At 48.4% G+C, this 25999-nt stretch overlaps 1 protein-coding gene across 1 annotated transcript in view; it reads left to right on the top strand.

Annotated features, from left to right (window-relative positions):
- ATP2A1 (ATPase sarcoplasmic/endoplasmic reticulum Ca2+ transporting 1) overlaps positions 1 to 25999 on the top strand; it is a 92677-nt gene that overhangs the window by 53643 nt on the left and 13035 nt on the right. The window contains exons 17-19 of the mRNA XM_030210673.1: positions 24819 to 25021; positions 25186 to 25271; positions 25686 to 25819. Coding sequence (XP_030066533.1) covers positions 24819 to 25021; positions 25186 to 25271; positions 25686 to 25819 — 423 coding nt within the window. The remainder of the gene's footprint in view (positions 1 to 24818; positions 25022 to 25185; positions 25272 to 25685; positions 25820 to 25999) is intronic.

Genomic DNA, 25999 nt, shown 5'->3' with positions numbered 1-25999 from the left:
CACTTCACATCTAGGGGTTTATTTTGTTAAGAGGATGTCAAAGAAGAAGTCCAAAAGGGCATCTAATTTAAGCCTATTTTATAAAGGCAGCAGGCCCTATGTGCATTTATAAATTAGGGCCCCAGGAGCAGCCATACACAAATTTACACTGGCTTCGAAGATTATGCAAGTGTGTGCATGTACTCTACATGTGTCCTGTATATTTTATAAAATAGCATGCATGTACTCCACTCCTTCCTGCTCAAACTACTGCCCCAGGAACGCCTATGCATGGATTGCATATAAGTGGGCCAACTCTTTTTGTACATGTACTTTTTACAAACATGTGGTTGTGCACTTTACATACAGTTACTATTTACAGCTTATTAACTTGATATATCACCTATCACAATAAAATCTAGGCAGTTTACAAATGCAATTAATTAATTTACTTGCTAGACCGCTCTAGCCACCGAGGTGGAACAGAGCAGTGTACAAGTTAAAATAACAGCAGGAAAAAGAAAAGGAACTATGATCAATGATAAGAAAGTGATACAATCACACAAAGAGAGGGAGAAAGGAGAGAAATGGAGAAAGTAAAAGAACTAGAAGATGTGTCTAGTGGGAGAGTCCAATCAGACTGTCTCCCCGCTTGCCTAAAAAGCCATATTTTTAGGTTGGTTTTAAACCTTTTAAAAGACAGGTCACCTTGAAGAGTGAGGGGGAGATTATTCCAAACAAAAGGAGAATGAAAGAAAAAAGCACAATGTCTGGTAGATTCTAAAGATGTGCGCTTAGGACTAGGAAGAACTAAACAGTGGCCGCTGAGAGAGTGAAGCCTGACGTCGGTGCTGGGCAAAATGGTAGAGACTGTTATAAAGAACAAAATTACAGAACATATTCAAAAGCATGGATTAATGAGACAAAGCCAATATGGATTAGTGAAGGGAAATCTTGCCTCACCAATCTATTACATTTCTTTGAAGGGGTGAACAAATATGTGGATAAAGGCGAGCCAATTGATATTGTGTATCTGGATTTTCAAAAGGCGTTTGACAAAGTACCTCATGAAAGGCTCCAGAAGAAATTGGAGAGTCATGGGATAGGAGGTAGTGTCCTATTGTGGATTAAATACTGGTTAAAGGATAGAAAACAGAGAGTAGGGTTAAACGGTAAGTATTCTCAATGAAGAAGGGTAGATAGTGGGGTTCCTCAGGGGTCTGTGCTGGGACTGCTGCTTTTTAACATATTTATAAATGATCTAGAGATGGGAGTAACCAGTCCGGTAATTAAATTTCTAATGTCGCAAAGTTATTCAAAGTTGTTAAATCGCGAGATGATTGTGAAAAATTACAAGAGGACCTTACGAGACTGGGAGACTGGACCTCTAAATGGCAGATGACGTTTAACGTGAGCAACTGCAAAGTGATGCATGTGGGAAAGAGGAACCCGAACTATAACTACATAATGCAAGGTTCCCGTTAGGAGTCACCGACCAAGAAAGGGATCTCGGCGTCGTTGTTGATGATACATTGAAATCCTCTGCTCAGTGTGCTGTGGCGGCTAAGAAAGCAAACAGAATGTTAGGTATTATTAGGAAAGGAGTGGAAAACAAAAGTGAGGATGTTATAATGCCTTTGTATCAGTCCGTGGTGTGACCGTACCTCAAATATTGTGTTCAATTCCGGTCACCACATCTTAAAAAAGATATAGTGGAATTAGAAAAGGTACAGAGAAGGGCGACAAAAATTATAAAGGTGATGGGACGACTTCCCTATGAGGAAAGGCTGAAGTGTCTAGGACTTTTCAGCTTGGAGAAGAGATGGCTGAGGGGAGATATGATAGAGGTCTATAAAATAATGAGTGGAGTGGAACGTGTAGATGTGAATCGTTTCTTTACTCTTTCCAAAAATACTAGGACTAGGGGGCATGCGATGAAGCTACAAAGTAGTAAATTTAATACGAATCAGAGAAAAGTTTTCTTCACTCAAAGTGTAATTAAACTCTGGAATTCATTGCCAGAGAATGTGGTAAAGGCGGTTAGCTTAGCGGGGTTTAAAAAAGGTTTGTACGGCTTCCTAAAGGAAAAGTCCATAGACCTTTATTAAAATGGACTTGGGGAAAATCCACTGCTTATTTCTGGGCTAAGCAGCATAAAATGTATTGAGCTTTTCTGGGATCTTGCCAGGTATTTGTGACCTGGATTGGCCACTGTTGGAAACAGGACGCCGGGCTTGATGGACCTTCGGTCTGTCCCAGTGTGGCAATACTTATGTACTTATGAAGTACCCTAGCCGGTGAGTAGGGAATAGTAAGACTGGCTGGATAGTCGAGAGAACCTTCCCCAAATGCCTTGAAAGTTAATAGTGCAATTTTGTAAGTAATGTGATACTCAATGGGAAGCCAGTGATGTTGTATTAACAACGGTGTGGAGTGGTCAGAACAATGGGACCTACATAGCAGTTTGATGTCTGTGTTTTGGAGCATTTGTATCTTTTTCAAAGTAGTGCATGGTAGTCCTGCATAGAAGATATTGGAGTAATCCAGATAGGAAGTGAAAAAGGAGAGAATAAGTGAGTGGAAATTATTGTGGTCAAAGAGGTGGCGAATGTCCCTCAACTGTTGAAAAGTAAAACAGGAAAGCTTAGATAGGTGTGCAATCTGGGGAAGAAATGATAGGGAAGAGTCAAAGATAACCCCTAAATAACGAAAATGAGAGACTGGGGCGATAGGCCCAAAAGAAAACAACATTAAAAATAATAAATCATATTAAACTGTTAGGATAAAGGAAACAGAGGCCTAGATTACAGTTGCTAAAAGAAAAATAATACACTTAATAAGATAAACAGAAAAAAAACCCATTAAAATGATCAGTTAACTAATACTAATACCTTATACCAGGCAGACACAGCCACTGACTGGTTAAATAGCATATCAGCAACTAACTGTGGATATTCAATGGGAGATACCCAGTTATCTCCCACTAAATAGCCGCAGTTAGCGGCTAGCTGCTAACTGGCTATACTGTGCAACATAGCTGGTTAGGCACAGATATTCAGCATTTAATCGACTGTGTTCAGTGAATAAATAGCAGGCCTATCTTTAACCGTTAAAAAGTTAACCAGTTAGCGCTGAATATCAGCTTAACTGCTTACCTTTTTAGCAGTTTAAAAAACCCTGGATATTCAATGCTGGTTCCCAGAAACAGCCTGGCATTGAATATCCGGGCTTAACGCTGATGGTGGGCAGCAATAGCACTACCTGCGCTGGCCCTCTGTGTCCACCTAACCTGGCCAACTCGTACATCCAGAAGAATATTTTTTTCCTATAGAGAAAAATAATAAAAGAAAAACTTTAGTAAAATAATAAGTTTTCAACGTTTTTTTTTAATTTTTATAAAAGAGATCTCGTCAAATGTCCAAGGGGATATCATTCCAGAGAATTAGAGCAATAACTCTACAACTCAGTTGGTGAATGTACATGATGATGTGAAGGTACAAGTAATAAGTGTAGTTGAGAAGAACATAATGTACATGGTTTATGGTTTATTCAGGCTTGATATACCACCTTTCAGCCAAGCAACCAAAGCAGTTCACAAAGCTAGGTAGATACAATAGAAAAGAACTCCATTTCATATAGGACAGAAACAGGGCAAAAAAGACAGGAAGGGGAAGAAAAGGTTCTCTACTGCTACCCATATACCACACTACCCCCAGGAGACCTGAGAAAAGGCCAAGGAAAAATGGTGAGTCTTTAGAGGTGAGCAAAATTTAGGATAGAACATCTCTGCTCAGAGGTCGGGGGGGGGGGGGGGGGGGGATTCCAGAGGGAGGGTGCCAGAAAGAAGAAAGAAGTGAGGTGAGAACAATATACTGAAGGGAGGGCCAGTTGGGGAGTGTTGGCAGAACAGAGGGTTTGAGAAGGGGCATATGGAATAAGGAGGGAGATGAGATAGCAGAGAGATCCACAATCAAGAACGTTGTGTGTCAAGCTCAGGATTTTATGCTGGATTCAATAAGCAAATGGGAGCCATGATGATGCAAGAAAAGAGGAGTCATATGATCATAACAGTGTGCATGGATAAGGAGCCTGATCGCCGAGTTCTGAACCGATTGTAAGCACTTGAGAGAGTGGACAGGTAGGCCAGAGAAAACGATGTTGAAATAGTCGATATAGGTGGAGACCAGAGAGTAAAGTAAAGTGGCACATGACAGTGAGTATGGGATAAGATGACTGTAAAGAAAGGTTGGAAAAATTGTGAAAAAGTGTGAAAAACTTTACAAGCAAGTGTAGAAGGAATTCTATAGGAGACTGGCAACCAATACTACTACTACTATTTAGCATTTCTATAGCGCTACAAGGCATACGCAGCGCTGTACAAACATAGAAGAAAGACAGTCCCTGCTCAAAGAGCTTACAATCTAATAGACAAAAAATAAATAAAGTAAGCAAATCAAATCAATTAATGTGAACGGGAAGGAAGAGAGGAGGGTAGGTGGAGGCGAGTGGTTACAAGTGGTTACGAGTCAAAAGCAATGTTAAAGAGGTGGGTTTTCAGTCTAGATTTAAAGGTGGCCAAGGATGGGGCAAGACGTAGGGGCTCAGGAAGTTTATTCCAGGCGTAGGGTGCAGCGAGACAGAAGGCGCGAAGTCTGGAGTTGGCAGTAGTGGAGAAGGGAACAGATAAGAAGGATTTATCCATGGAGCGGAGTGCACGGGAAGGGGTGTAGGGAAGGACGAGTGTGGAGAGATACTGGGGAGCAGCAGAGTGAGTACATTTATAGGTTAGTAGAAGAAGTTTGAACAGGATGCGAAAACGGATAGGGAGCCAGTGAAGGGTCTTGAGGAGAGGGGTAGTATGAGTAAAGCGACCCTGGCGGAAGATGAGACGGGCAGCAGAGTTTTGAACTGACTGGAGAGGGGAGAGGTGACTAAGTGGGAGGCCAGCAAGAAGCAGATTGCAGTAGTCTAAACGAGAGGTGACAAGGGTGTGGATGAGGGTTTTGGTAGAGTGCTCGGAAAGAAAGGGGCGGATTTTACGGATGTTGTAAAGAAAGAAACGACAGGTCTTGGCGGTCTGCTGGATATGAGCAGAGAAGGAGAGAGAAGAGTCAAAGATGACCCCAAGGTTTCGAGCTGAGGAGACAGGGAGAATGAGAGAGCCATCAACAGAAATAGAAAACGGGGGGAGCGGGGAGGTGGGTTTGGGGGGGGAAAATGAGAAGCTCAGTTTTGGTCATATTTAATTTCAGGTGGCGTTGAGACATCCAGGCAGCAATGTCAGACAAGCACGCTGAAACTTTGGTTTGGATGCAAGGTGAGATATCAGGGGTAGAAAGGTAGATTTGGGAGTCATCAGCATAGAGGTGGTAGGAAAATCCATGGGATGAGATTAATGAACCAAGGGAAGAAGTGTAGATAGAAAAGAGGAGGGGACCAAGAACAGAACCCTGGGGTACGCCGACAGGCAGAGGGATAGAAGTAGAAGAGGATCCACCAGAGTGAACACTAAAGGTGCGGAGGGAGAGGTAGGAAGAGAACCAGGAAAGGACAGAGCCCTGGAATCCAAGTGAGGACAGGGTATCGAGAAGTATGCTGTGATCGACAGTGTCAAAAGCAGCGGAAAGATCAAGAAGAATGAGGATGGAGTATTGACCTCTGGATTTAGCCAGTAATAGGTCATTGGAGACTTTAGTAAGCGCAGTTTCGGTTGAGTGGAGAGGGCGAAAACCAGATTGTAATGGGTCAAGAATAGCATGTGAGGAGAGAAAATCAAGGCAGCGGCGGTGAACAGCACGCTCAAGTAATTTGGAGAGAAAAGGAAGGAGGGAGATGGGTCGGTAATTAGAGGGACAAGTAGGGTCAAGTGAAGGCTTCTTAAGGAGAGGTGTGACCACAGCATGTTTAAAGGCAGCAGGGACAGTCGCAGTGGAAAGTGAGAGGTTGAGAATGTGACAGATAAAAGGAATAAGAGTAGGAGAGATGGCATTAAGAAGGTGGGTGGGAATGGGATCAGAGGAACAGGTGGTACATTTTGAGGAAGAAAGGAGAAGTGTAGTTTCCTCAATAGTAACTTCAGGAAAGGAGGAAAGGGAATGAGGGGAAGGAGAGAGAGGGGAACGGACTAGTGGAGGGAGAGCTAGTGAGGTAGAGAAAGCAAGGTTTATCTTTTGAACCTTGTTGTGAAAGAATTCAGCAAGGGTCTGAGGAGATAGTGAAGGGGGAGTTGGGGGAGGGGGCACCTTGAGGAGAGAGTTCAATGTGGTGAAGAGAAGTCGAGGATTAGAGCCAAGAGAGTTGGTCAGTTGGATATAATAATCCTGTTTGGCACGTAAAAGAGCAGATTGGAAGGAGGTCAGCATGAACTTAAAGTGTAAGAAATCAGCAAGGGCCCGAGATTTCCGCCAGAGGCGTTCGGCGGAGCGGGTACAGGAATGTAGGTAGCGGATATTAGAAGTCAGCCAAGGTTGGGGTTTTGTACGCCTTACAGGGCGGGTCATCAAAGGTGCAAGAGTGTCTAAGGCAGAGGATAGAGTATTGTTGTAAGAAGAAACAGCCTCGTTGACAGACGTGGATGGTGCCACAGTAGAGAGGAGGTTTGAAACATGGGAGGATAGAGATGAAGGGTCAATGTCGTGAAGATTCCTAGATAAATTAGATAGGATAGGACGGGACTGGGAGGGAGGAGATTTAAGTGTGAAAGTTATAAGATGGTGATCAGAGAGGGGAAGATCGGAGGCAAGGAAACTAGAGGGTGAACAGTTGGAGGAGAAGATGAGATCTAGACAGTGACCATTTTGATGAGTGGGGGAGGTGGAGCATAGTTGGAGATTAAAGGACGACGTTTAAAGCGAGTAACTTGGAAATATAAGAGTTGGAAGGATCATTAGCAGGAATATTAAAGTCACCAAGGATGAGAGAGGGGGAGGAAGGATCATGGAAGAAGGCAAGCCAGGCATCAAAGTCACTGAGAAAGGATGAAAGGGACTTATCAGGGGGACGATAAATGACCGCTATTCGAAGAGGCAGAGGAGAGAAAAGGCGGATAGAGTGGACTTCAAAGGAGGAAAACAGTGAGATTGAGGTGGAAGAAGGGGTTGAAATCTGGAGGAGGGAGAGAGAAGTAGTCCAACACCGCCCCCACGGCCAGCAGGGCGAGGAGTATGTGAAAATAGATAACCGCCATGGTACAGGGCTGCGACTGAAGCAGAGTCATCAGGGCAGAGCCAGGTTTCTGTTATGGCGAGCAGATGGAGGTGACGCGAGATAAAGAGGTCCTGGATATAGGGGAGTTTGTTACAGATAGAGCGGGCATTCCATAGGGCGCAAGAGAAGGGCAGAGAAGAGGAGGGGAGTAGAGGAATAGAGATGAGGTTAGAGAGGTCACGGTGAGATCTGTAGAGTTTGGATAATAGTTGGTGAGGAGGGCCAGGATTGGGATTGATGTCACCAGCTGAGAGTAAGAGAAGGAGTAAAAGAGAGCGGAGGAGAGTAGGAGAGGTGTGGCCACGAAGGCGTCGAAGGCGAGAGGTATTTAGGTGGAATGGGGAAGGCAAAATGGAGGGAAGAAAGAGACGGAGATTAAAAGCCAAAAAGGAGGAAGAGGGTAGGAGAGAAGGTGAGGTGATGAAGTCAATGGATGGGAAGTGAGTTCCTGTAGCGGAGAGAGGTAGGGGGTGAGGGAAAAGATTAGGAAGGGACAGAGCTAGGAAGAGAATGTGAATAGGGGCCATAAACGATTAAGGTACCTTAGCAACTGGAAAAAGATTAGATACAAAGAGAAAAATGCCGGTGGTAGAGGTGGGTACCTCTCAGCTGAGGAAAGGCTTACCAGGGGTTAGGCCGAAGCCAGCATTCCTCCCCCTGAGGGTCGCCTGATCCTAGCCAAAAAGCACCTGGGAACTCTGGGCACTTGGAGAGAAGGCCCTGGGAAGGTCGGGGTGGAACTGGAGTCACCCCGGATACAGCTGTGAGGAAATGCAGAAGGGCTGCAAGTCCTCCACAGCACCTGGTGGGAGCGCTGGGCACCTAGAGCGGAGGCCCTGAGTGGATCGGGGTGGACCTGGGTGTCACCCCGGAGAAGGCTGTAAGGATATGCAGATGAGCTGCAAGTCCTCCACAGCACCTGAAAGGCAGCCGGTGGTAGAGGTGGGTACCTCTCAGCTGAGGAAAGGCTTACCAGGGGTTAGGCCGAAGCCAGCATTCCTCCCCCTGAGGGTCGCCTGATCCTAGCCAAAAGCACCTGGGAACTCTGGGCACTTGGAGAGAAGGCCCTGGGAAGGTCGGGGTGGAACTGGAGTCACCCCGGATACAGCTGTGAGGAAATGCAGAAGGGCTGCAAGTCCTCCACAGCACCTGGTGGGAGCGCTGGGCACCTAGAGCGGAGGCCCTGAGTGGATCGGGGTGGACCTGGGTGTCACCCCGGAGAAGGCTGTAAGGATATGCAGATGAGCTGCAAGTCCTCCACAGCACCTGAAAGGCAGCCGGTGGTAGAGGTGGGTACCTCTCAGCTGAGGAAAGGCTTACCAGGGGTTAGGCCGAAGCCAGCATTCCTCCCCCTGAGGGTCGCCTGATCCTAGCCAAAAAGCACCTGGGAACTCTGGGCACTTGGAGAGAAGGCCCTGGGAAGGTCGGGGTGGAACTGGAGTCACCCCGGATACAGCTGTGAGGAAATGCAGAAGGGCTGCAAGTCCTCCACAGCACCTGGTGGGAGCGCTGGGCACCTAGAGCGGAGGCCCTGAGTGGATCGGGGTGGACCTGGGTGTCACCCCGGAGAAGGCTGTAAGGATATGCAGATGAGCTGCAAGTCCTCCACAGCACCTGAAAGGCAGCCGGTGGTAGAGGTGGGTACCTCTCAGCTGAGGAAAGGCTTACCAGGGGTTAGGCCGAAGCCAGCATTCCTCCCCCTGAGGGTCGCCTGATCCTAGCCAAAAAGCACCTGGGAACTCTGGGCACTTGGAGAGAAGGCCCTGGGAAGGTCGGGGTGGAACTGGAGTCACCCCGGATACAGCTGTGAGGAAATGCAGAAGGGCTGCAAGTCCTCCACAGCACCTGGTGGGAGCGCTGGGCACCTAGAGCGGAGGCCCTGAGTGGATCGGGGTGGACCTGGGTGTCACCCCGGAGAAGGCTGTAAGGATATGCAGATGAGCTGCAAGTCCTCCACAGCACCTGAAAGGCAGCCGGTGGTAGAGGTGGGTACCTCTCAGCTGAGGAAAGGCTTACCAGGGGTTAGGCCGAAGCCAGCATTCCTCCCCCTGAGGGTCGCCTGATCCTAGCCAAAAAGCACCTGGGAACTCTGGGCACTTGGAGAGAAGGCCCTGGGAAGGTCGGGGTGGAACTGGAGTCACCCCGGATACAGCTGTGAGGAAATGCAGAAGGGCTGCAAGTCCTCCACAGCACCTGGTGGGAGCGCTGGGCACCTAGAGCGGAGGCCCTGAGTGGATCGGGGTGGACCTGGGTGTCACCCCGGAGAAGGCTGTAAGGATATGCAGATGAGCTGCAAGTCCTCCACAGCACCTGAAAGGCAGCCGGTGGTAGAGGTGGGTACCTCTCAGCTGAGGAAAGGCTTACCAGGGGTTAGGCCGAAGCCAGCATTCCTCCCCCTGAGGGTCGCCTGATCCTAGCCAAAAAGCACCTGGGAACTCTGGGCACTTGGAGAGAAGGCCCTGGGAAGGTCGGGGTGGAACTGGAGTCACCCCGGATACAGCTGTGAGGAAATGCAGAAGGGCTGCAAGTCCTCCACAGCACCTGGTGGGAGCGCTGGGCACCTAGAGCGGAGGCCCTGAGTGGATCGGGGTGGAACTGGGTGTCACCCCGGAGAAGGCTGTAAGGATATGCAGATGAGCTGCAAGTCCTCCACAGCACCTGAAAGGCAGCCGGTGGTAGAGGTGGGTACCTCTCAGCTGAGGAAAGGCTTACCAGGGGTTAGGCCGAAGCCAGCATTCCTCCCCCTGAGGGTCGCCTGATCCTAGCCAAAAAGCACCTGGGAACTCTGGGCACTTGGAGAGAAGGCCCTGGGAAGGTCGGGGTGGAACTGGAGTCACCCCGGATACAGCTGTGAGGAAATGCAGAAGGGCTGCAAGTCCTCCACAGCACCTGGTGGGAGCGCTGGGCACCTAGAGCGGAGGCCCTGAGTGGATCGGGGTGGACCTGGGTGTCACCCCGGAGAAGGCTGTAAGGATATGCAGATGAGCTGCAAGTCCTCCACAGCACCTGAAAGGCAGCCGGTGGTAGAGGTGGGTACCTCTCAGCTGAGGAAAGGCTTACCAGGGGTTAGGCCGAAGCCAGCATTCCTCCCCCTGAGGGTCGCCTGATCCTAGCCAAAAAGCACCTGGGAACTCTGGGCACTTGGAGAGAAGGCCCTGGGAAGGTCGGGGTGGAACTGGAGTCACCCCGGATACAGCTGTGAGGAAATGCAGAAGGGCTGCAAGTCCTCCACAGCACCTGGTGGGAGCGCTGGGCACCTAGAGCGGAGGCCCTGAGTGGATCGGGGTGGACCTGGGTGTCACCCCGGAGAAGGCTGTAAGGATATGCAGATGAGCTGCAAGTCCTCCACAGCACCTGAAAGGCAGCCGGTGGTAGAGGTGGGTACCTCTCAGCTGAGGAAAGGCTTACCAGGGGTTAGGCCGAAGCCAGCATTCCTCCCCCTGAGGGTCGCCTGATCCTAGCCAAAAAGCACCTGGGAACTCTGGGCACTTGGAGAGAAGGCCCTGGGAAGGTCGGGGTGGAACTGGAGTCACCCCGGATACAGCTGTGAGGAAATGCAGAAGGGCTGCAAGTCCTCCACAGCACCTGGTGGGAGCGCTGGGCACCTAGAGCGGAGGCCCTGAGTGGATCGGGGTGGACCTGGGTGTCACCCCGGAGAAGGCTGTAAGGATATGCAGATGAGCTGCAAGTCCTCCACAGCACCTGAAAGGCAGCCGGTGGTAGAGGTGGGTACCTCTCAGCTGAGGAAAGGCTTACCAGGGGTTAGGCCGAAGCCAGCATTCCTCCCCCTGAGGGTCGCCTGATCCTAGCCAAAAAGCACCTGGGAACTCTGGGCACTTGGAGAGAAGGCCCTGGGAAGGTCGGGGTGGAACTGGAGTCACCCCGGATACAGCTGTGAGGAAATGCAGAAGGGCTGCAAGTCCTCCACAGCACCTGGTGGGAGCGCTGGGCACCTAGAGCGGAGGCCCTGAGTGGATCGGGGTGGACCTGGGTGTCACCCCGGAGAAGGCTGTAAGGATATGCAGATGAGCTGCAAGTCCTCCACAGCACCTGAAAGGCAGCCGGTGGTAGAGGTGGGTACCTCTCAGCTGAGGAAAGGCTTACCAGGGGTTAGGCCGAAGCCAGCATTCCTCCCCCTGAGGGTCGCCTGATCCTAGCCAAAAAGCACCTGGGAACTCTGGGCACTTGGAGAGAAGGCCCTGGGAAGGTCGGGGTGGAACTGGAGTCACCCCGGATACAGCTGTGAGGAAATGCAGAAGGGCTGCAAGTCCTCCACAGCACCTGGTGGGAGCGCTGGGCACCTAGAGCGGAGGCCCTGAGTGGATCGGGGTGGACCTGGGTGTCACCCCGGAGAAGGCTGTAAGGATATGCAGATGAGCTGCAAGTCCTCCACAGCACCTGAAAGGCAGCCGGTGGTAGAGGTGGGTACCTCTCAGCTGAGGAAAGGCTTACCAGGGGTTAGGCCGAAGCCAGCATTCCTCCCCCTGAGGGTCGCCTGATCCTAGCCAAAAAGCACCTGGGAACTCTGGGCACTTGGAGAGAAGGCCCTGGGAAGGTCGGGGTGGAACTGGAGTCACCCCGGATACAGCTGTGAGGAAATGCAGAAGGGCTGCAAGTCCTCCACAGCACCTGGTGGGAGCGCTGGGCACCTAGAGCGGAGGCCCTGAGTGGATCGGGGTGGACCTGGGTGTCACCCCGGAGAAGGCTGTAAGGATATGCAGATGAGCTGCAAGTCCTCCACAGCACCTGAAAGGCAGCCGGTGGTAGAGGTGGGTACCTCTCAGCTGAGGAAAGGCTTACCAGGGGTTAGGCCGAAGCCAGCATTCCTCCCCCTGAGGGTCGCCTGATCCTAGCCAAAAAGCACCTGGGAACTCTGGGCACTTGGAGAGAAGGCCCTGGGAAGGTCGGGGTGGAACTGGAGTCACCCCGGATACAGCTGTGAGGAAATGCAGAAGGGCTGCAAGTCCTCCACAGCACCTGGTGGGAGCGCTGGGCACCTAGAGCGGAGGCCCTGAGTGGATCGGGGTGGACCTGGGTGTCACCCCGGAGAAGGCTGTAAGGATATGCAGATGAGCTGCAAGTCCTCCACAGCACCTGAAAGGCAGCCGGTGGTAGAGGTGGGTACCTCTCAGCTGAGGAAAGGCTTACCAGGGGTTAGGCCGAAGCCAGCATTCCTCCCCCTGAGGGTCGCCTGATCCTAGCCAAAAAGCACCTGGGAACTCTGGGCACTTGGAGAGAAGGCCCTGGGAAGGTCGGGGTGGAACTGGAGTCACCCCGGATACAGCTGTGAGGAAATGCAGAAGGGCTGCAAGTCCTCCACAGCACCTGGTGGGAGCGCTGGGCACCTAGAGCGGAGGCCCTGAGTGGATCGGGGTGGACCTGGGTGTCACCCCGGAGAAGGCTGTAAGGATATGCAGATGAGCTGCAAGTCCTCCACAGCACCTGAAAGGCAGCCGGTGGTAGAGGTGGGTACCTCTCAGCTGAGGAAAGGCTTACCAGGGGTTAGGCCGAAGCCAGCATTCCTCCCCCTGAGGGTCGCCTGATCCTAGCCAAAAAGCACCTGGGAACTCTGGGCACTTGGAGAGAAGGCCCTGGGAAGGTCGGGGTGGAACTGGAGTCACCCCGGATACAGCTGTGAGGAAATGCAGAAGGGCTGCAAGTCCTCCACAGCACCTGGTGGGAGCGCTGGGCACCTAGAGCGGAGGCCCTGAGTGGATCGGGGTGGACCTGGGTGTCACCCCGGAGAAGGCTGTAAGGATATGCAGATGAGCTGCAAGTCCTCCACAGCACCTGAAAGGCAGCCGGTGGTAGAGGTGGGTACCTCTCAGCTGAGGAAAGGCTTACCAGGGGTTAGGCCGAAGCCAGCATTCCTCCCCCTGAGGGTCGCCTGATCCTAGCCAAAAAGCACCTGGGAACTCTGGGCACTTGGAGAGAAGGCCCTGGGAAGGTCGGGGTGGAACTGGAGTCACCCCGGATACAGCTGTGAGGAAATGCAGAAGGGCTGCAAGTCCTCCACAGCACCTGGTGGGAGCGCTGGGCACCTAGAGCGGAGGCCCTGAGTGGATCGGGGTGGACCTGGGTGTCACCCCGGAGAAGGCTGTAAGGATATGCAGATGAGCTGCAAGTCCTCCACAGCACCTGAAAGGCAGCCGGTGGTAGAGGTGGGTACCTCTCAGCTGAGGAAAGGCTTACCAGGGGTTAGGCCGAAGCCAGCATTCCTCCCCCTGAGGGTCGCCTGATCCTAGCCAAAAAGCACCTGGGAACTCTGGGCACTTGGAGAGAAGGCCCTGGGAAGGTCGGGGTGGAACTGGAGTCACCCCGGATACAGCTGTGAGGAAATGCAGAAGGGCTGCAAGTCCTCCACAGCACCTGGTGGGAGCGCTGGGCACCTAGAGCGGAGGCCCTGAGTGGATCGGGGTGGACCTGGGTGTCACCCCGGAGAAGGCTGTAAGGATATGCAGATGAGCTGCAAGTCCTCCACAGCACCTGAAAGGCAGCCGGTGGTAGAGGTGGGTACCTCTCAGCTGAGGAAAGGCTTACCAGGGGTTAGGCCGAAGCCAGCATTCCTCCCCTGAGGGTCGCCTGATCCTAGCCAAAAAGCACCTGGGAACTCTGGGCACTTGGAGAGAAGGCCCTGGGAAGGTCGGGGTGGAACTGGAGTCACCCCGGATACAGCTGTGAGGAAATGCAGAAGGGCTGCAAGTCCTCCACAGCACCTGGTGGGAGCGCTGGGCACCTAGAGCGGAGGCCCTGAGTGGATCGGGTGGACCTGGGTGTCACCCCGGAGAAGGCTGTAAGGATATGCAGATGAGCTGCAAGTCCTCCACAGCACCTGAAAGGCAGCCGGTGGTAGAGGTGGGTACCTCTCAGCTGAGGAAAGGCTTACCAGGGGTTAGGCCGAAGCCAGCATTCCTCCCCCTGAGGGTCGCCTGATCCTAGCCAAAAAGCACCTGGGAACTCTGGGCACTTGGAGAGAAGGCCCTGGGAAGGTCGGGGTGGAACTGGAGTCACCCCGGATACAGCTGTGAGGAAATGCAGAAGGGCTGCAAGTCCTCCACAGCACCTGGTGGGAGCGCTGGGCACCTAGAGCGGAGGCCCTGAGTGGATCGGGGTGGACCTGGGTGTCACCCCGGAGAAGGCTGTAAGGATATGCAGATGAGCTGCAAGTCCTCCACAGCACCTGAAAGGCAGCCGGTGGTAGAGGTGGGTACCTCTCAGCTGAGGAAAGGCTTACCAGGGGTTAGGCCGAAGCCAGCATTCCTCCCCCTGAGGGTCGCCTGATCCTAGCCAAAAAGCACCTGGGAACTCTGGGCACTTGGAGAGAAGGCCCTGGGAAGGTCGGGGTGGAACTGGAGTCACCCCGGATACAGCTGTGAGGAAATGCAGAAGGGCTGCAAGTCCTCCACAGCACCTGGTGGGAGCGCTGGGCACCTAGAGCGGAGGCCCTGAGTGGATCGGGGTGGACCTGGGTGTCACCCCGGAGAAGGCTGTAAGGATATGCAGATGAGCTGCAAGTCCTCCACAGCACCTGAAAGGCAGCCGGTGGTAGAGGTGGGTACCTCTCAGCTGAGGAAAGGCTTACCAGGGGTTAGGCCGAAGCCAGCATTCCTCCCCCTGAGGGTCGCCTGATCCTAGCCAAAAAGCACCTGGGAGCTCTGGGCACTTGGAGAGAAGGCCCTGGGAAGGTCGGGGTGGAACTGGAGTCACCCCGGATACAGCTGTGAGGAAATGCAGAAGGGCTGCAAGTCCTCCACAGCACCTGGTGGGAGCGCTGGGCACCTAGAGCGGAGGCCCTGAGTGGATCGGGGTGGACCTGGGTGTCACCCCGGAGAAGGCTGTAAGGATATGCAGATGAGCTGCAAGTCCTCCACAGCACCTGAAAGGCAGCCGGTGGTAGAGGTGGGTACCTCTCAGCTGAGGAAAGGCTTACCAGGGGTTAGGCCGAAGCCAGCATTCCTCCCCCTGAGGGTCGCCTGATCCAATGTTCTTCTTGTAGCAAAGGTGTGACTTGATCACATTTTTTAGCACCAAATAGTACTTTAACTGCTATATTTTATACTAAGTAAACCTTTCTTAACTGATATTAAGGAAAGCCCTGATAAACAGAATAATCTAATTGGGATAGAACCAGTGAAAGAATGAGTATATAGAGAGCTCCTATGCCCATAAGAAGGTGTTTTGACCTTCATTGACATAAAAAAGGATTTCTTAGGGCATTTGAAATATAATAATCAAAACTAAAACTTTATCCAGAATTACACCTAGCACAGTGACAAAATCATAATATTGTAACAGTTTATTCTTCATTAGAGGAGACGTATGAGCAGAGACTTGCTGACCTGAACATGTATACCCTGGAGGAAGGAGGAACAGGGGTGATATGATACAGACGTTCAAATACTTGAAAGGTATTAATCCGCAAACAAATCTTTTCCAGAGATGGGAAGGCGGTAGAACGAGAGGACATGAAATGAGATTGAAGGGGGGCAGACTCAAAAAAGATGTCAGGAAGTATTTTTTCACGGAGAGGGTGGTGGATGCTTGGAATGCCCTCCTGCGGGAGGTGGTGGAGATGAAAACGGAATTCAAACATGCGTGGGATATGCATAAAGGAATCCTGTGCAGTAGGAATGGATCCTCAGAAGCTTAGCCAAAATTGGGTGGCGGAGCAGGTGGGGGAAGAGAGGTTGGTGGTTGGGAGGCGAGGATAGTGGAGGGCAGACTTATACGGTCTGTGCCAGAGCCGGTGATGGGAGGCGGGACTGGTGGTTGGGAGGCGGGAAATACTGCTGGGCAGACTTGTACGGTCTGTGCCCTGAAAAAGGTAGGTACAAATCAAGGTAAGGTATACACATATGAGTTTATCTTGTTGGGCAGACTGGATGGACCATGCAGGTCTTTTTCTGCCGTCATCTACTATATATGTATGTATGATATATATTAGGTGAAGATCTGAGCCAAGGAAAAAATTTCCTTGCTTTTGGAAGGATTTAACTTTAGACAATTTGAGCAGAATAAAATATGCAAGAATGGTGATTTCAGTGGATATCTGAACTTCCACTGCTGCTAGAGCTAACAAAACAAAAAAAACAAAAAACAAACATAACACACCACTATAGCCATGAAAACTTGACCTCTTGAAAGGTTTAGACAAGTTCTTGAAGAAAAAGTCTAGGACTGTTATTAGACCTGGGAAAGCCACTGTTTATCCCTGGGTGTGAGCACAAAGGACTGGATCTTCTTTGGGAACCTGATTGCTGGAAACAGAATACTGGGCTAGATGGACCTCTGGTCTGATCCAGTATGGCATTTCTTATGTTCTTATGGTGCCTGTAACTCTCAAGGGAAAGTGAGGGTCTGCAATGCCAGCATCAGCCACAAGATGGCAGTATCCTCTATTAGAATCAAAGGTTACTAAAGAGCCCTTTCACTCAGCTGCACTAAAAAGTGGAGGTAGGGGCTCCCATGCTAATCCTGCACTAATCGGTCAGTGAGCACCAATGCCCCCATGCTAACTGATTAGTGCAGGGTACATCTACTCTCCACCTCCAAATACACTAGTCAGAAACTAAGAAATGAACTTCTACATCAACACTACAAAACGAAGAAAATACTAAGAACCAAAAAGAAGAAATCATAAGGAACATGCAGGAGCTAAATCCCTATCTTATCAGCCAACTGAAGAAGAACCTACAAGAAATCCAAGCAAAAAAACAATACATTGCTATCCGTAAGAAAGGAAAAAAGCTGACTTCTCTCCTGCAGAATCATAGAGAAAACATCTCATTTCAGATCACTAACTACACTGCACCTGAAAGAGGAGACCCAAACAACTTGGATACACTTTCCAATCCACCTGTGGTATATGAGAAACAAAATGCACCCCCCCCCCCCAAAAAAAAAAACAACCTAGGAGATCATGAAATCAGTATATGCACTGCAGGCAAACTCCCACTGACCACACTGATGGAAGTGCAGATCAAATGGGGATAGTAAACCTCTCAAACTACCAATTATCACAGCATGAAATCTCTGTACTCTCCAAAGGACTTTCATTTTGTCCCTGCAGCAAACTAGATGAAATTCAACTGTACTCAGACCTGGAAGAATTCTTTAGAAAACCCCGCTTGAAGGTACATTTCAACAACAACAATAATAACAACAAAAAAGGACTGGAATACAATTTTAAACAAAAGAAACCATATTTCATACCACACAATGGACAAAATAAAAAACTAGACAACTACATAGAAAGCTTCAGACATTGGGTGAAATCACAACTTTCCAACAAACTAAAGAAAATTCTGTACAACTTGTCTCCACCAGAAACAGCTGCCATAAAAAACTAGAGAATAACCAAAACATTGTCATCAAACCTGCAGACAAAGGAGGCTCTGTAGTGATTATGTACACACAAAGATAGACTGCTCTCAGACAACACATACTACAGGAAACTAACGTAGGAACCCATGTAGAATTATATAAAACAGCTGAAAAACATTATCAAAACACTTGCAAAGCAAGTACAGCCACACCTAAAAAAAACTCATTCCAAACCATCCTTCTGTGGGCACATTCTATATGCTACCTAAAATCCATAAACCTGGAAACCCTGGCAGACCAATCATATCTGGTATTGGCACACTTACAGAGGAAATATCTGGACTTATAGAGGGAATTCTTAAACCATTTGTGCACAAGACAAACAGCTTCATATAAGACACCACAGACTTTCTGAACAAACTAAAAAACATCAAGCAGCTACCACAAGATACTCTTCTGGTCACAATGGATGTAGAATCAGTATACAGCAACATTCCCCACACATAAGTACATAAGTAATGCCATACTGGGAAAAGACCAAGGGTCCATCGAGCCCAGCATCCTGTCCATGACAGCGGCCAATCCAGGCCAAGGGCACCTGGCAAGCTTCCCAAAAGTACAAACATTCTATACATGTTATTCCTGGAATTGTGGATTTTTCCCAAGTCCATTTAGTAGCGGGTTATGGACTTGTCATTTAGGAAACCGTCCAACCCCTTTTTAAACTCTGCTAAGCTAACCGCCTTCACCACTTTCTCTGGCAATGAATTCCAGAGTTTAATTATACGTTGGGTGAAGAAAAATTTTCTCCGATTTGTTTTAAATTTACTACACTGTAGTTTCATCGCATGCCCCCTAGTCCTAGTATTTTTGGAAAGCATGAACAGACGCTTCACATCCACCTGTTCCACTCCACTCATTATTTTATATACCTCTATCATGTCTCCCCTCAGCCGTCTCTTCTCCAAGCTGAATAGCCCTAGCCTCCTTAATCTTTCTTCATAGGGAAGTCGTCCCATCCACGCTATCATTTTAGTCGCCCTTCGCTGCACCTTTTCCAATTCTACTATATCTTTCTTGAGATGCGGCGACCAGAATTGAACACAATACTCAAGGTGCGGTCGCACCATGGAGCGATACAACGGCATTATAACATCCTCACACCTGTTTTCCATACCTTTCCTAATAATACCCAACATTCTATTCGCTTTCTTAGCCGCAGCAGCACACTGAGCAGAAGGTTTCAGTGTATTATCGACGACAACACCCAGATCCCTTTCTTGGTCCGTAACTCCTAACGTAGATCCTTGCATGACATAGCTATAATTCGGGTTCTTTTTTCCCACCTTGCACTTGCTCACATTAAATGTCATCTGCCATTTAGCCGCCCAGTCTCGTAAGGGCCTCTTGTAATTTTTCACAATCCTGTTGCGATTTAACAACTTTGAATAACTTTGTGTCATCAGCAAATTTAATTACCTCACTAGTTACTCCCATCTCTAAATCATTTATAAATATATTAAAAAGCAGCGGTCCTAGCACAAACCCCTGAGGAACCCCACTAACTACCCTTCTCCATTGTGAATACTGCCCATTTAACCCCACTCTCTGTTTCCTATCCTTCAACCAGTTTTTAATCCACAATAGGACATTTCCTCCTATCCCATGACCCTCCAATTTCCTCTGTAGCCTTTCATGAGGTACCTTGTCAAACGCCTTTTGAAAATCCAGATACACAATATCAACCGGTTCCCCTTTGTCCACATGTTTGTTTACTCCTTCAAAGAATTGAAGTAAATTGGTCAGGCAAGATTTCCCCACACAAAAGCCCACACAGATGGCATAGCTGCATATGATAAATTCCTAAAAACATCCACCCTGGACCACCAATACTCACCGGAAACCATTACAAAATTAATCAAATTCATTCTAACTCACAACTAGTTCTGCTTTAACAATGATATCTATCTGCAAATCATGTGCACTGCTATGGGAACCAGAATGGCACTCCAATATGCTAACCTCTTCATAGCAGAACTGGAAGAGACATTTTTGAATACAAATCAAACTAAACCCTTAAAATAGTACCGGTATATTGATGACATTTTCATGATTTGAACTGAGGGAGAAGAGATTCTCTTACAATTCCTTCAATACATACCATCCTACAATCAAATTGAAAATTGACTACTCCCCAGAAAAGGTCAACTTTCTACACACCCAATCAGCAATGGCTCTAAATAAACACTGATATACAGGAAACCTACAGAGTGATGCAGATATCTCCACAACTCCAGCTTCCACCCTTCACATACACAAAAATCCATTATACACAGCCAAGCCACATGATACCACTGTATCTGCTGTGGCCCAAGAGACAGAAATAAACACCTCAAAATCCTGAATGATTCTTTCAAACAAAAAGGCTACAACCCCAAAATAATCTCCAAGAATACTGCTTCTTCCATTAAAATACTAGAGAAAACCTACTGCAGTACAAAGAGAAGAAAGCCACCAGAGAGAATCCCTCTTGTAGTGACTGACATACAATTCAGAGCTAGAAAAATTAAGAAGAATCATAAAAGATCTACAGCCACTACTCCAGGAAGATGAATTACTGAAAGAGATATTCCCAGCCCCACCAGTGCTGGTCTTTCGACAGCCACCTAATTTGAAACAGAAATTAGTGAAAAGCAAACTCCCAATACAAGCTCAAAAAGAAGCACTGCATTCAATTCTGGTTGCCATATCTCAAAAAAGATATAGCGGAATTAGAAAAGTTTCAAAGAGAAGCGACCAAAATGATAAAGAGGATGGAACTCCTCCCATATGAGGAAGGGCTAAAGAGGTTAGGGCTCTTCAGCTTAGAAAAGAGATGGCTGAGGGGGGATAGATTAAGATCTACAAAATCCTGAGTGGTGTAGAACAGGTAAAAGTGAATTGATTTTTTACTCTTTCAAAAAGTAGAAAGACCAGGGGACACTCAATGAAATTACATGGAAATACTTTTAAAACAAATAGGAGAAAACATTTTTTTCACTCAAAGAATAGTCAGGCTCTGGAACTCATTGCCAGAGGATAAGGTAACAGCAGTTAGCGTATCTGGGTTTAAAAAAGGTTTGGACAAGTTTCCTGAATCGGATCATCACGATCATACCTAAACCTACATTACCCAAATTGCAAAGGGCTGAAATACAAAACAGCTTATGCATCCAGTTTCTCCTACTTAAGCGCACAACTATGGAATGGACTCCCAAAAGCAGTGAAAATAATCTATGACCATCTAAACTTCAGGAAATCACTAAAAACCACCCTCTTCAAAAAGGCTTACCCCACCGATCCAATGTAAATCCCCACACCCAGCAACACAACATAGCCAATGATCGTAATGGACAATATACAATCTTCATCCCTTCCATCCTCATGGTGCCAGATACGCACCTACCACATTTCGACCACAATATAACCTGTATTTGTTATCAACCGACTGGCAAATGCCTTTACGGTACTTTGTAAGCCACATTGAGCCTGCAAATAGGTGGGAAAATGTGGGGTACAAATGTAACAAATAAATAAATAAACATCCATAGTCTGTTATTGAGATGGACATAGGGGAGGCCGCTACCTGGGACTGATAGCATGAAATGTTGGTACCAGTGGCGTACCAAGGGGGGGGGCGGTTCGCCCCGGGTGCACGCCGCTGGGGGGTGCCGCGGCGCGCGCCTGGCTCCGAGTTCGCTATCTTCGCTCGTTCGCTGCAGCTCCCCACCCCCCTCCCCAGCGGTGTGCACCCGGGGGGGGTGTCATTTTGCCAGGGGGGGGCGCTGCACCCGGGGGGGGCGCATCGGCGATCCGCCCCGGGTGCATTCCTGGCTAGGAACGCCACTGGTTGGTACTAATTGGGTTTCTGCTAGGTACTTGTGATCTGGATTGGCCACAGTTGGAAGCAGGATACTGGGCTACATGGACCATTGGTCTGACCCAGTATGGCTATTCTTATGTTCCTATGTAAACATATGAGCTATATGAGACCTTGACCTTTGAGAGTGAAGCAGACAAAACAATATGAACAAAATCCTGGATGCTTTCAAAAATTACTGTGTCACAGAAACTAATATGGCTTATGAAAGGTACATAAGTATTGCTATACTGGGGCAGACCAAAGGTCCATCAAGCCCAGTATCCTGTTTCCAACAGTGGCCAATCCAGGTCACAAATACCTGGCAAGATCCCCAAAAAGTACAAAACATTTTATGCTGCTTATCCCAGAAATAAGCTGTGGATTTTCCCCAAGTCCATTTTAATAATGGTCTATGGACTTTTCCTTTAGGAAGCTGTACAAACCTTTTTTAAACCCCGCTAAGCTAACTGCCTTTACCACATTCTCTGGCAACGAATTCCAGAGTTTAATTACACTTTGAGTGAAGAAAACCTTTCTCTGATTCATTTTAAATTTATTACTTTGTAGTTTCATTGAATTCTTCACATCTACCCTTTCTACTCCACTCATTATTTTATAGACCTCTATCATATCTCCCCTCAGCCGTCTTTTCTCCAAGCTGAAGAGCCCTAGATGGAACCCGTGGGATACCTGTGGGTATGGAAGAAGTTCCATGGAATTCCTGTGGGGATGGAAGAAGTTACTATAGGATTTCTTCGGGGATAGAAGACATTGCCATGGGATTCCCACTGGAGTGTAGTCAAAATCTCGGTGACTCGAGAATGAGGCTTGGAATGAACCGAGAGAGGCAATTGGAGCACCAAAATAAGGCTTGTAATATACGGAGAGATGCATTTGGAGTGCCACATTGAGGGTTGGAATGCCCTGAGAGGCAGCTGGAACACCAGGCTGAGGGCATGATGCACAACGGTTGCCTCGGTAAAATTTAGCGACTTGTAAACGAGCGATGCAGAAAAAAGGATAAGATGCAAATGAGCTGCACCGATCACCCTTTGTGGTACCCGGTCAAAATAGCATTGACAAAATGTCCCCGACAAAAAAGCTCCAAACAAAAAAAAGTTCCTGACATAATAGCCCCTGACATAACAGCCACTGTCAAAATGGCCTCCCACAATATAGCCCTTGACAAATTAGCCCCCTGACAAAAGGGCCTGATCAGGGTACCCAGGATATGGCACTGCATTTTTTTCTAGGGGGCTATTTTGTCAAGGATTATTTTGTGGGAGGGGACATTTTGTTAGAGGCTCATTTGTCAAGGGCTATTTTGTTACCAGCAGGGCTTTTTTTGTGGGAGTACTTGGGGGTACTGAGTACCGGCAACTTTTCCATTGTCTGCTAAAATTGACCCATGGACCCCAAGTTTTAATGAAAGAGCTCATGCTCTACACATCAATTCTGCCTTGTCATAGGTTCTGTGACTGGTTGCAGGGGGCCTGGCTATTGTGGGGTGGATCCCTCAGTGATCACCCCATCCTTGAAGGGTGGCCTAGCATTTGAGTACCGGCCAATTTTTTTCAGCTAGAAAAGATGCACTGGTTACCAGGCTGTTTTGTCGGAGCTGTTATGTTGGGGTGCCACCCTTTGTGCATTGCACTCTGTGAATTTGAGCTGTCAAATGCATTTGACAGCTCTGATGCACCAACCCCATACTTTTTAAAAACTTTTCCCTGATGGTCCAGTGGATCCTGACACACCTCCGAAACCTCTTTTTACAATTTCCCTGGTGGTTCAATGGACCACCCCCCTGCTAATTTTTTTATTATTTCTCCGGTGGTCCAGTGGACCCTGGCCCCCTTCCCAATGGTCCTCCCCAAATCATTTTTTAAAATTGCCCTAGTGGTCTAGTGGACCAGACCCCTTCCCCCCCTCCACGCACACGCTGATCCCCTCCCTGTATCTTTAGAAGGTGGAGGCAGGAGGGCAGGAGCAACAGCTCCTCCTTCTTGCCTCAGGCCTGTCCAGAAAAAAATGGTGGCACCCAGGCCCTACCCAGTGTATTCTTGCATACACTGGGCGGGGCTAAATATTATACATAGAGTTTTTCCCTTATAAGGTGCTTAGCCCTGCCTAGTACATCCCACAATACACTGGGCAGGGCCTGGGTGCCACCATTTTGTTCCGGGGGCTTGAGGTTGGAGCTGTTGCTCCTACCCTCTTACCTCCATCTTGTAAATGTACAGGGAGGGGTGTAGGGTGGTATCGGGAGGGGGGGGGGCTGTATGCATGGGGGAGGGGAAGGAATCTGGTTCATTGAACCACCAGAGAAATATTTTTTTAAAATCTATTTGTGGAGGGCCACCAAGGGGAGTCAGGGTCCACTGGACCAACAGGGAAATTTTTAAAAAGGCGCTGGGAGATGAGAGATAGGAAGCACAAACAGGCAGCCTTTGTAGCTGACTGCTTGTGCTTCCCTCCGCTCCAACACCTCCAGAGCAGCCATAAAATTTGCTCTGGAGCTGTGCATCCCCCCGGAATACACATTAGAATACTAATGAGCTCATTGTATTACATTTGCATAGGGTTCTTGGTGGCTGCTAACAGCACTCGTTAGAGCCACGGAAAGCCCCTTTGTTCATTATTAGCTACATAATTGCTTGCTTTAGACTGGCGAGAACCAGTCTAAAGCAAACGTTAATAGCATGGAAGCTTTGTGCACCTGACCCTGAGGCTTGGAACACTCATTGGCTGAATAGTGAATACCATCCAAAAACCACAGGAGGCTGTTGGGGTTGGGAGGAAATAGAGGGCTGCAAGCAAGTAAATAATAACATCAACTCCTATGGGTATGAGTGGGGATGGAATGGATCTTAGCGGGTATGGGTTAGATTTTGAGGATGGGCAGGGATTGATGAAATTTCTGTCCCTGTGCAACTCTCTAGAGTACATGCAGGAATGTCAGAGAGGTGTCATGGCAGGGAAGGGAGTGGAAGGGTGATGGGACATGAAAAGGTGTGGCAAGTTCTTCTGAGAATGATATAATATAGATATTTAGGCCTTTTTATTTTTCTTTAAAAAAAATCTTATTGTAATCAAAATTAGAATACACAATTGCAATAATTGTGATTGTTATTTATTGTTGTCATGTACATTCCTTGCTATGCAAATAAAGAAAATTACAAAATAAATAAATCCAAGGATAGTGTCCCCTTGTGGCTAGTACTAGAATGCACCTCCTTAGACATATCATGAATCCTCACAAATATTACATACAGTATAGAGATTCATTTTAGTATTTATATACCGCTTAGACCTAAGGTTGTATACAATATGCTGAAGGTATTCCATATGGCATATATATGTTATTTAAGGCACATTCTCATCACATTTCATTCCTTTCCTATATCTGCAGTATTTTCTTGACCGCTGCCCTGGGTCTGCCTGAAGCTCTGATCCCTGTCCAGCTGCTGTGGGTTAACTTGGTTACTGACGGTCTTCCTGCTACTGCCCTAGGCTTCAACCCACCTGATCTGGATATCATGGACAGGCCTCCTCGCAGCCCCAAAGAACCTCTCATCAGTGGCTGGCTTTTCTTCCGCTACATGGCCATTGGAGGTAAGCCTGGACAGATCTGCTACTGTCACTCTCTTGCACACATATGCAACTACATATACATGCAATCTCTCTCTCAGTCTCGTTCCCCTTTCTCCTTTAGTGTTTTCTTTATCTGGCCCTTGTATACCCAGACTGATGGCTTCATCTTTACTCTGTCCCTCCAGCTTATGTAGGTGCTGCCACTGTTGGTGCTGCTGCCTGGTGGTTCTTGTATGCTGAAGATGGACCGGAAGTCACCTACCACCAGCTGGTAAGATGCATTCTCTTGCACTGTTTAACCAGAGGTGGCTAGTGGCTAATAGCAATCTACTAGGAGCTATTTGTGGAGATCTTCTCCAAGCTATGGTGGCTGAGTTAGAGTGGGAGAGGTGTCTTTGAAGTTTCCACTCTTGTATTAATGGATGGGTTGGAAGGGGAGCTGCATCTGTGGAGTTAGCTCTAATACAGATGGCTGGGCTGGATTGGGAATTGTGTCAGTCTGCTTCCTGTAGCTGATAACTGATTTGGAATTAGATCTGTGTCTATAGAGGTTTCTGCCCTAGAGCTGGTGGCCAGTCTGAAGTGGGAGTTGCACGTGAAAAAGTGCTCTCCTTTGCACTGGTGTCTGAATTGGAATAGCAGCTGTGTTCTCTATACATTTAATTCTCTTCTCTTCCCCCAACAGTCCCACTTCATGCAGTGCACAGAGGAGCATTCTGACTTTGAAGGATTGGAGTGTGATATTTTCGAGTCCCCAGTGCCAATGACCATGGCCTTGTCTGTACTGGTCACTATTGAGATGTGCAATGCCCTCAATAGGCAAGAATGTTTCCTTTTCTCATCAGTTTTCATTCTGTTTTCATCTGCTTTTCAGTCATCTTTCTCCTTGTTTTTTTTTCCCTACCTCTCTTTCTCTTGCCAACCTTTTTCTTCTCTTTCACCTTTTGGCCACTTACTTTCTTCCATTTTATTCATTTGTCTCTGTTACACCCCTACTGT

Source organism: Microcaecilia unicolor, chromosome 7 (genome assembly GCF_901765095.1).
Source record: "Microcaecilia unicolor chromosome 7, aMicUni1.1, whole genome shotgun sequence".
Taxonomy (NCBI): Eukaryota; Metazoa; Chordata; class Amphibia; order Gymnophiona; family Siphonopidae; genus Microcaecilia; species Microcaecilia unicolor.
The sequence above is the reverse complement of the archived record's forward strand: the minus strand, read 5'-3'. Positions and strand labels throughout refer to the sequence as shown.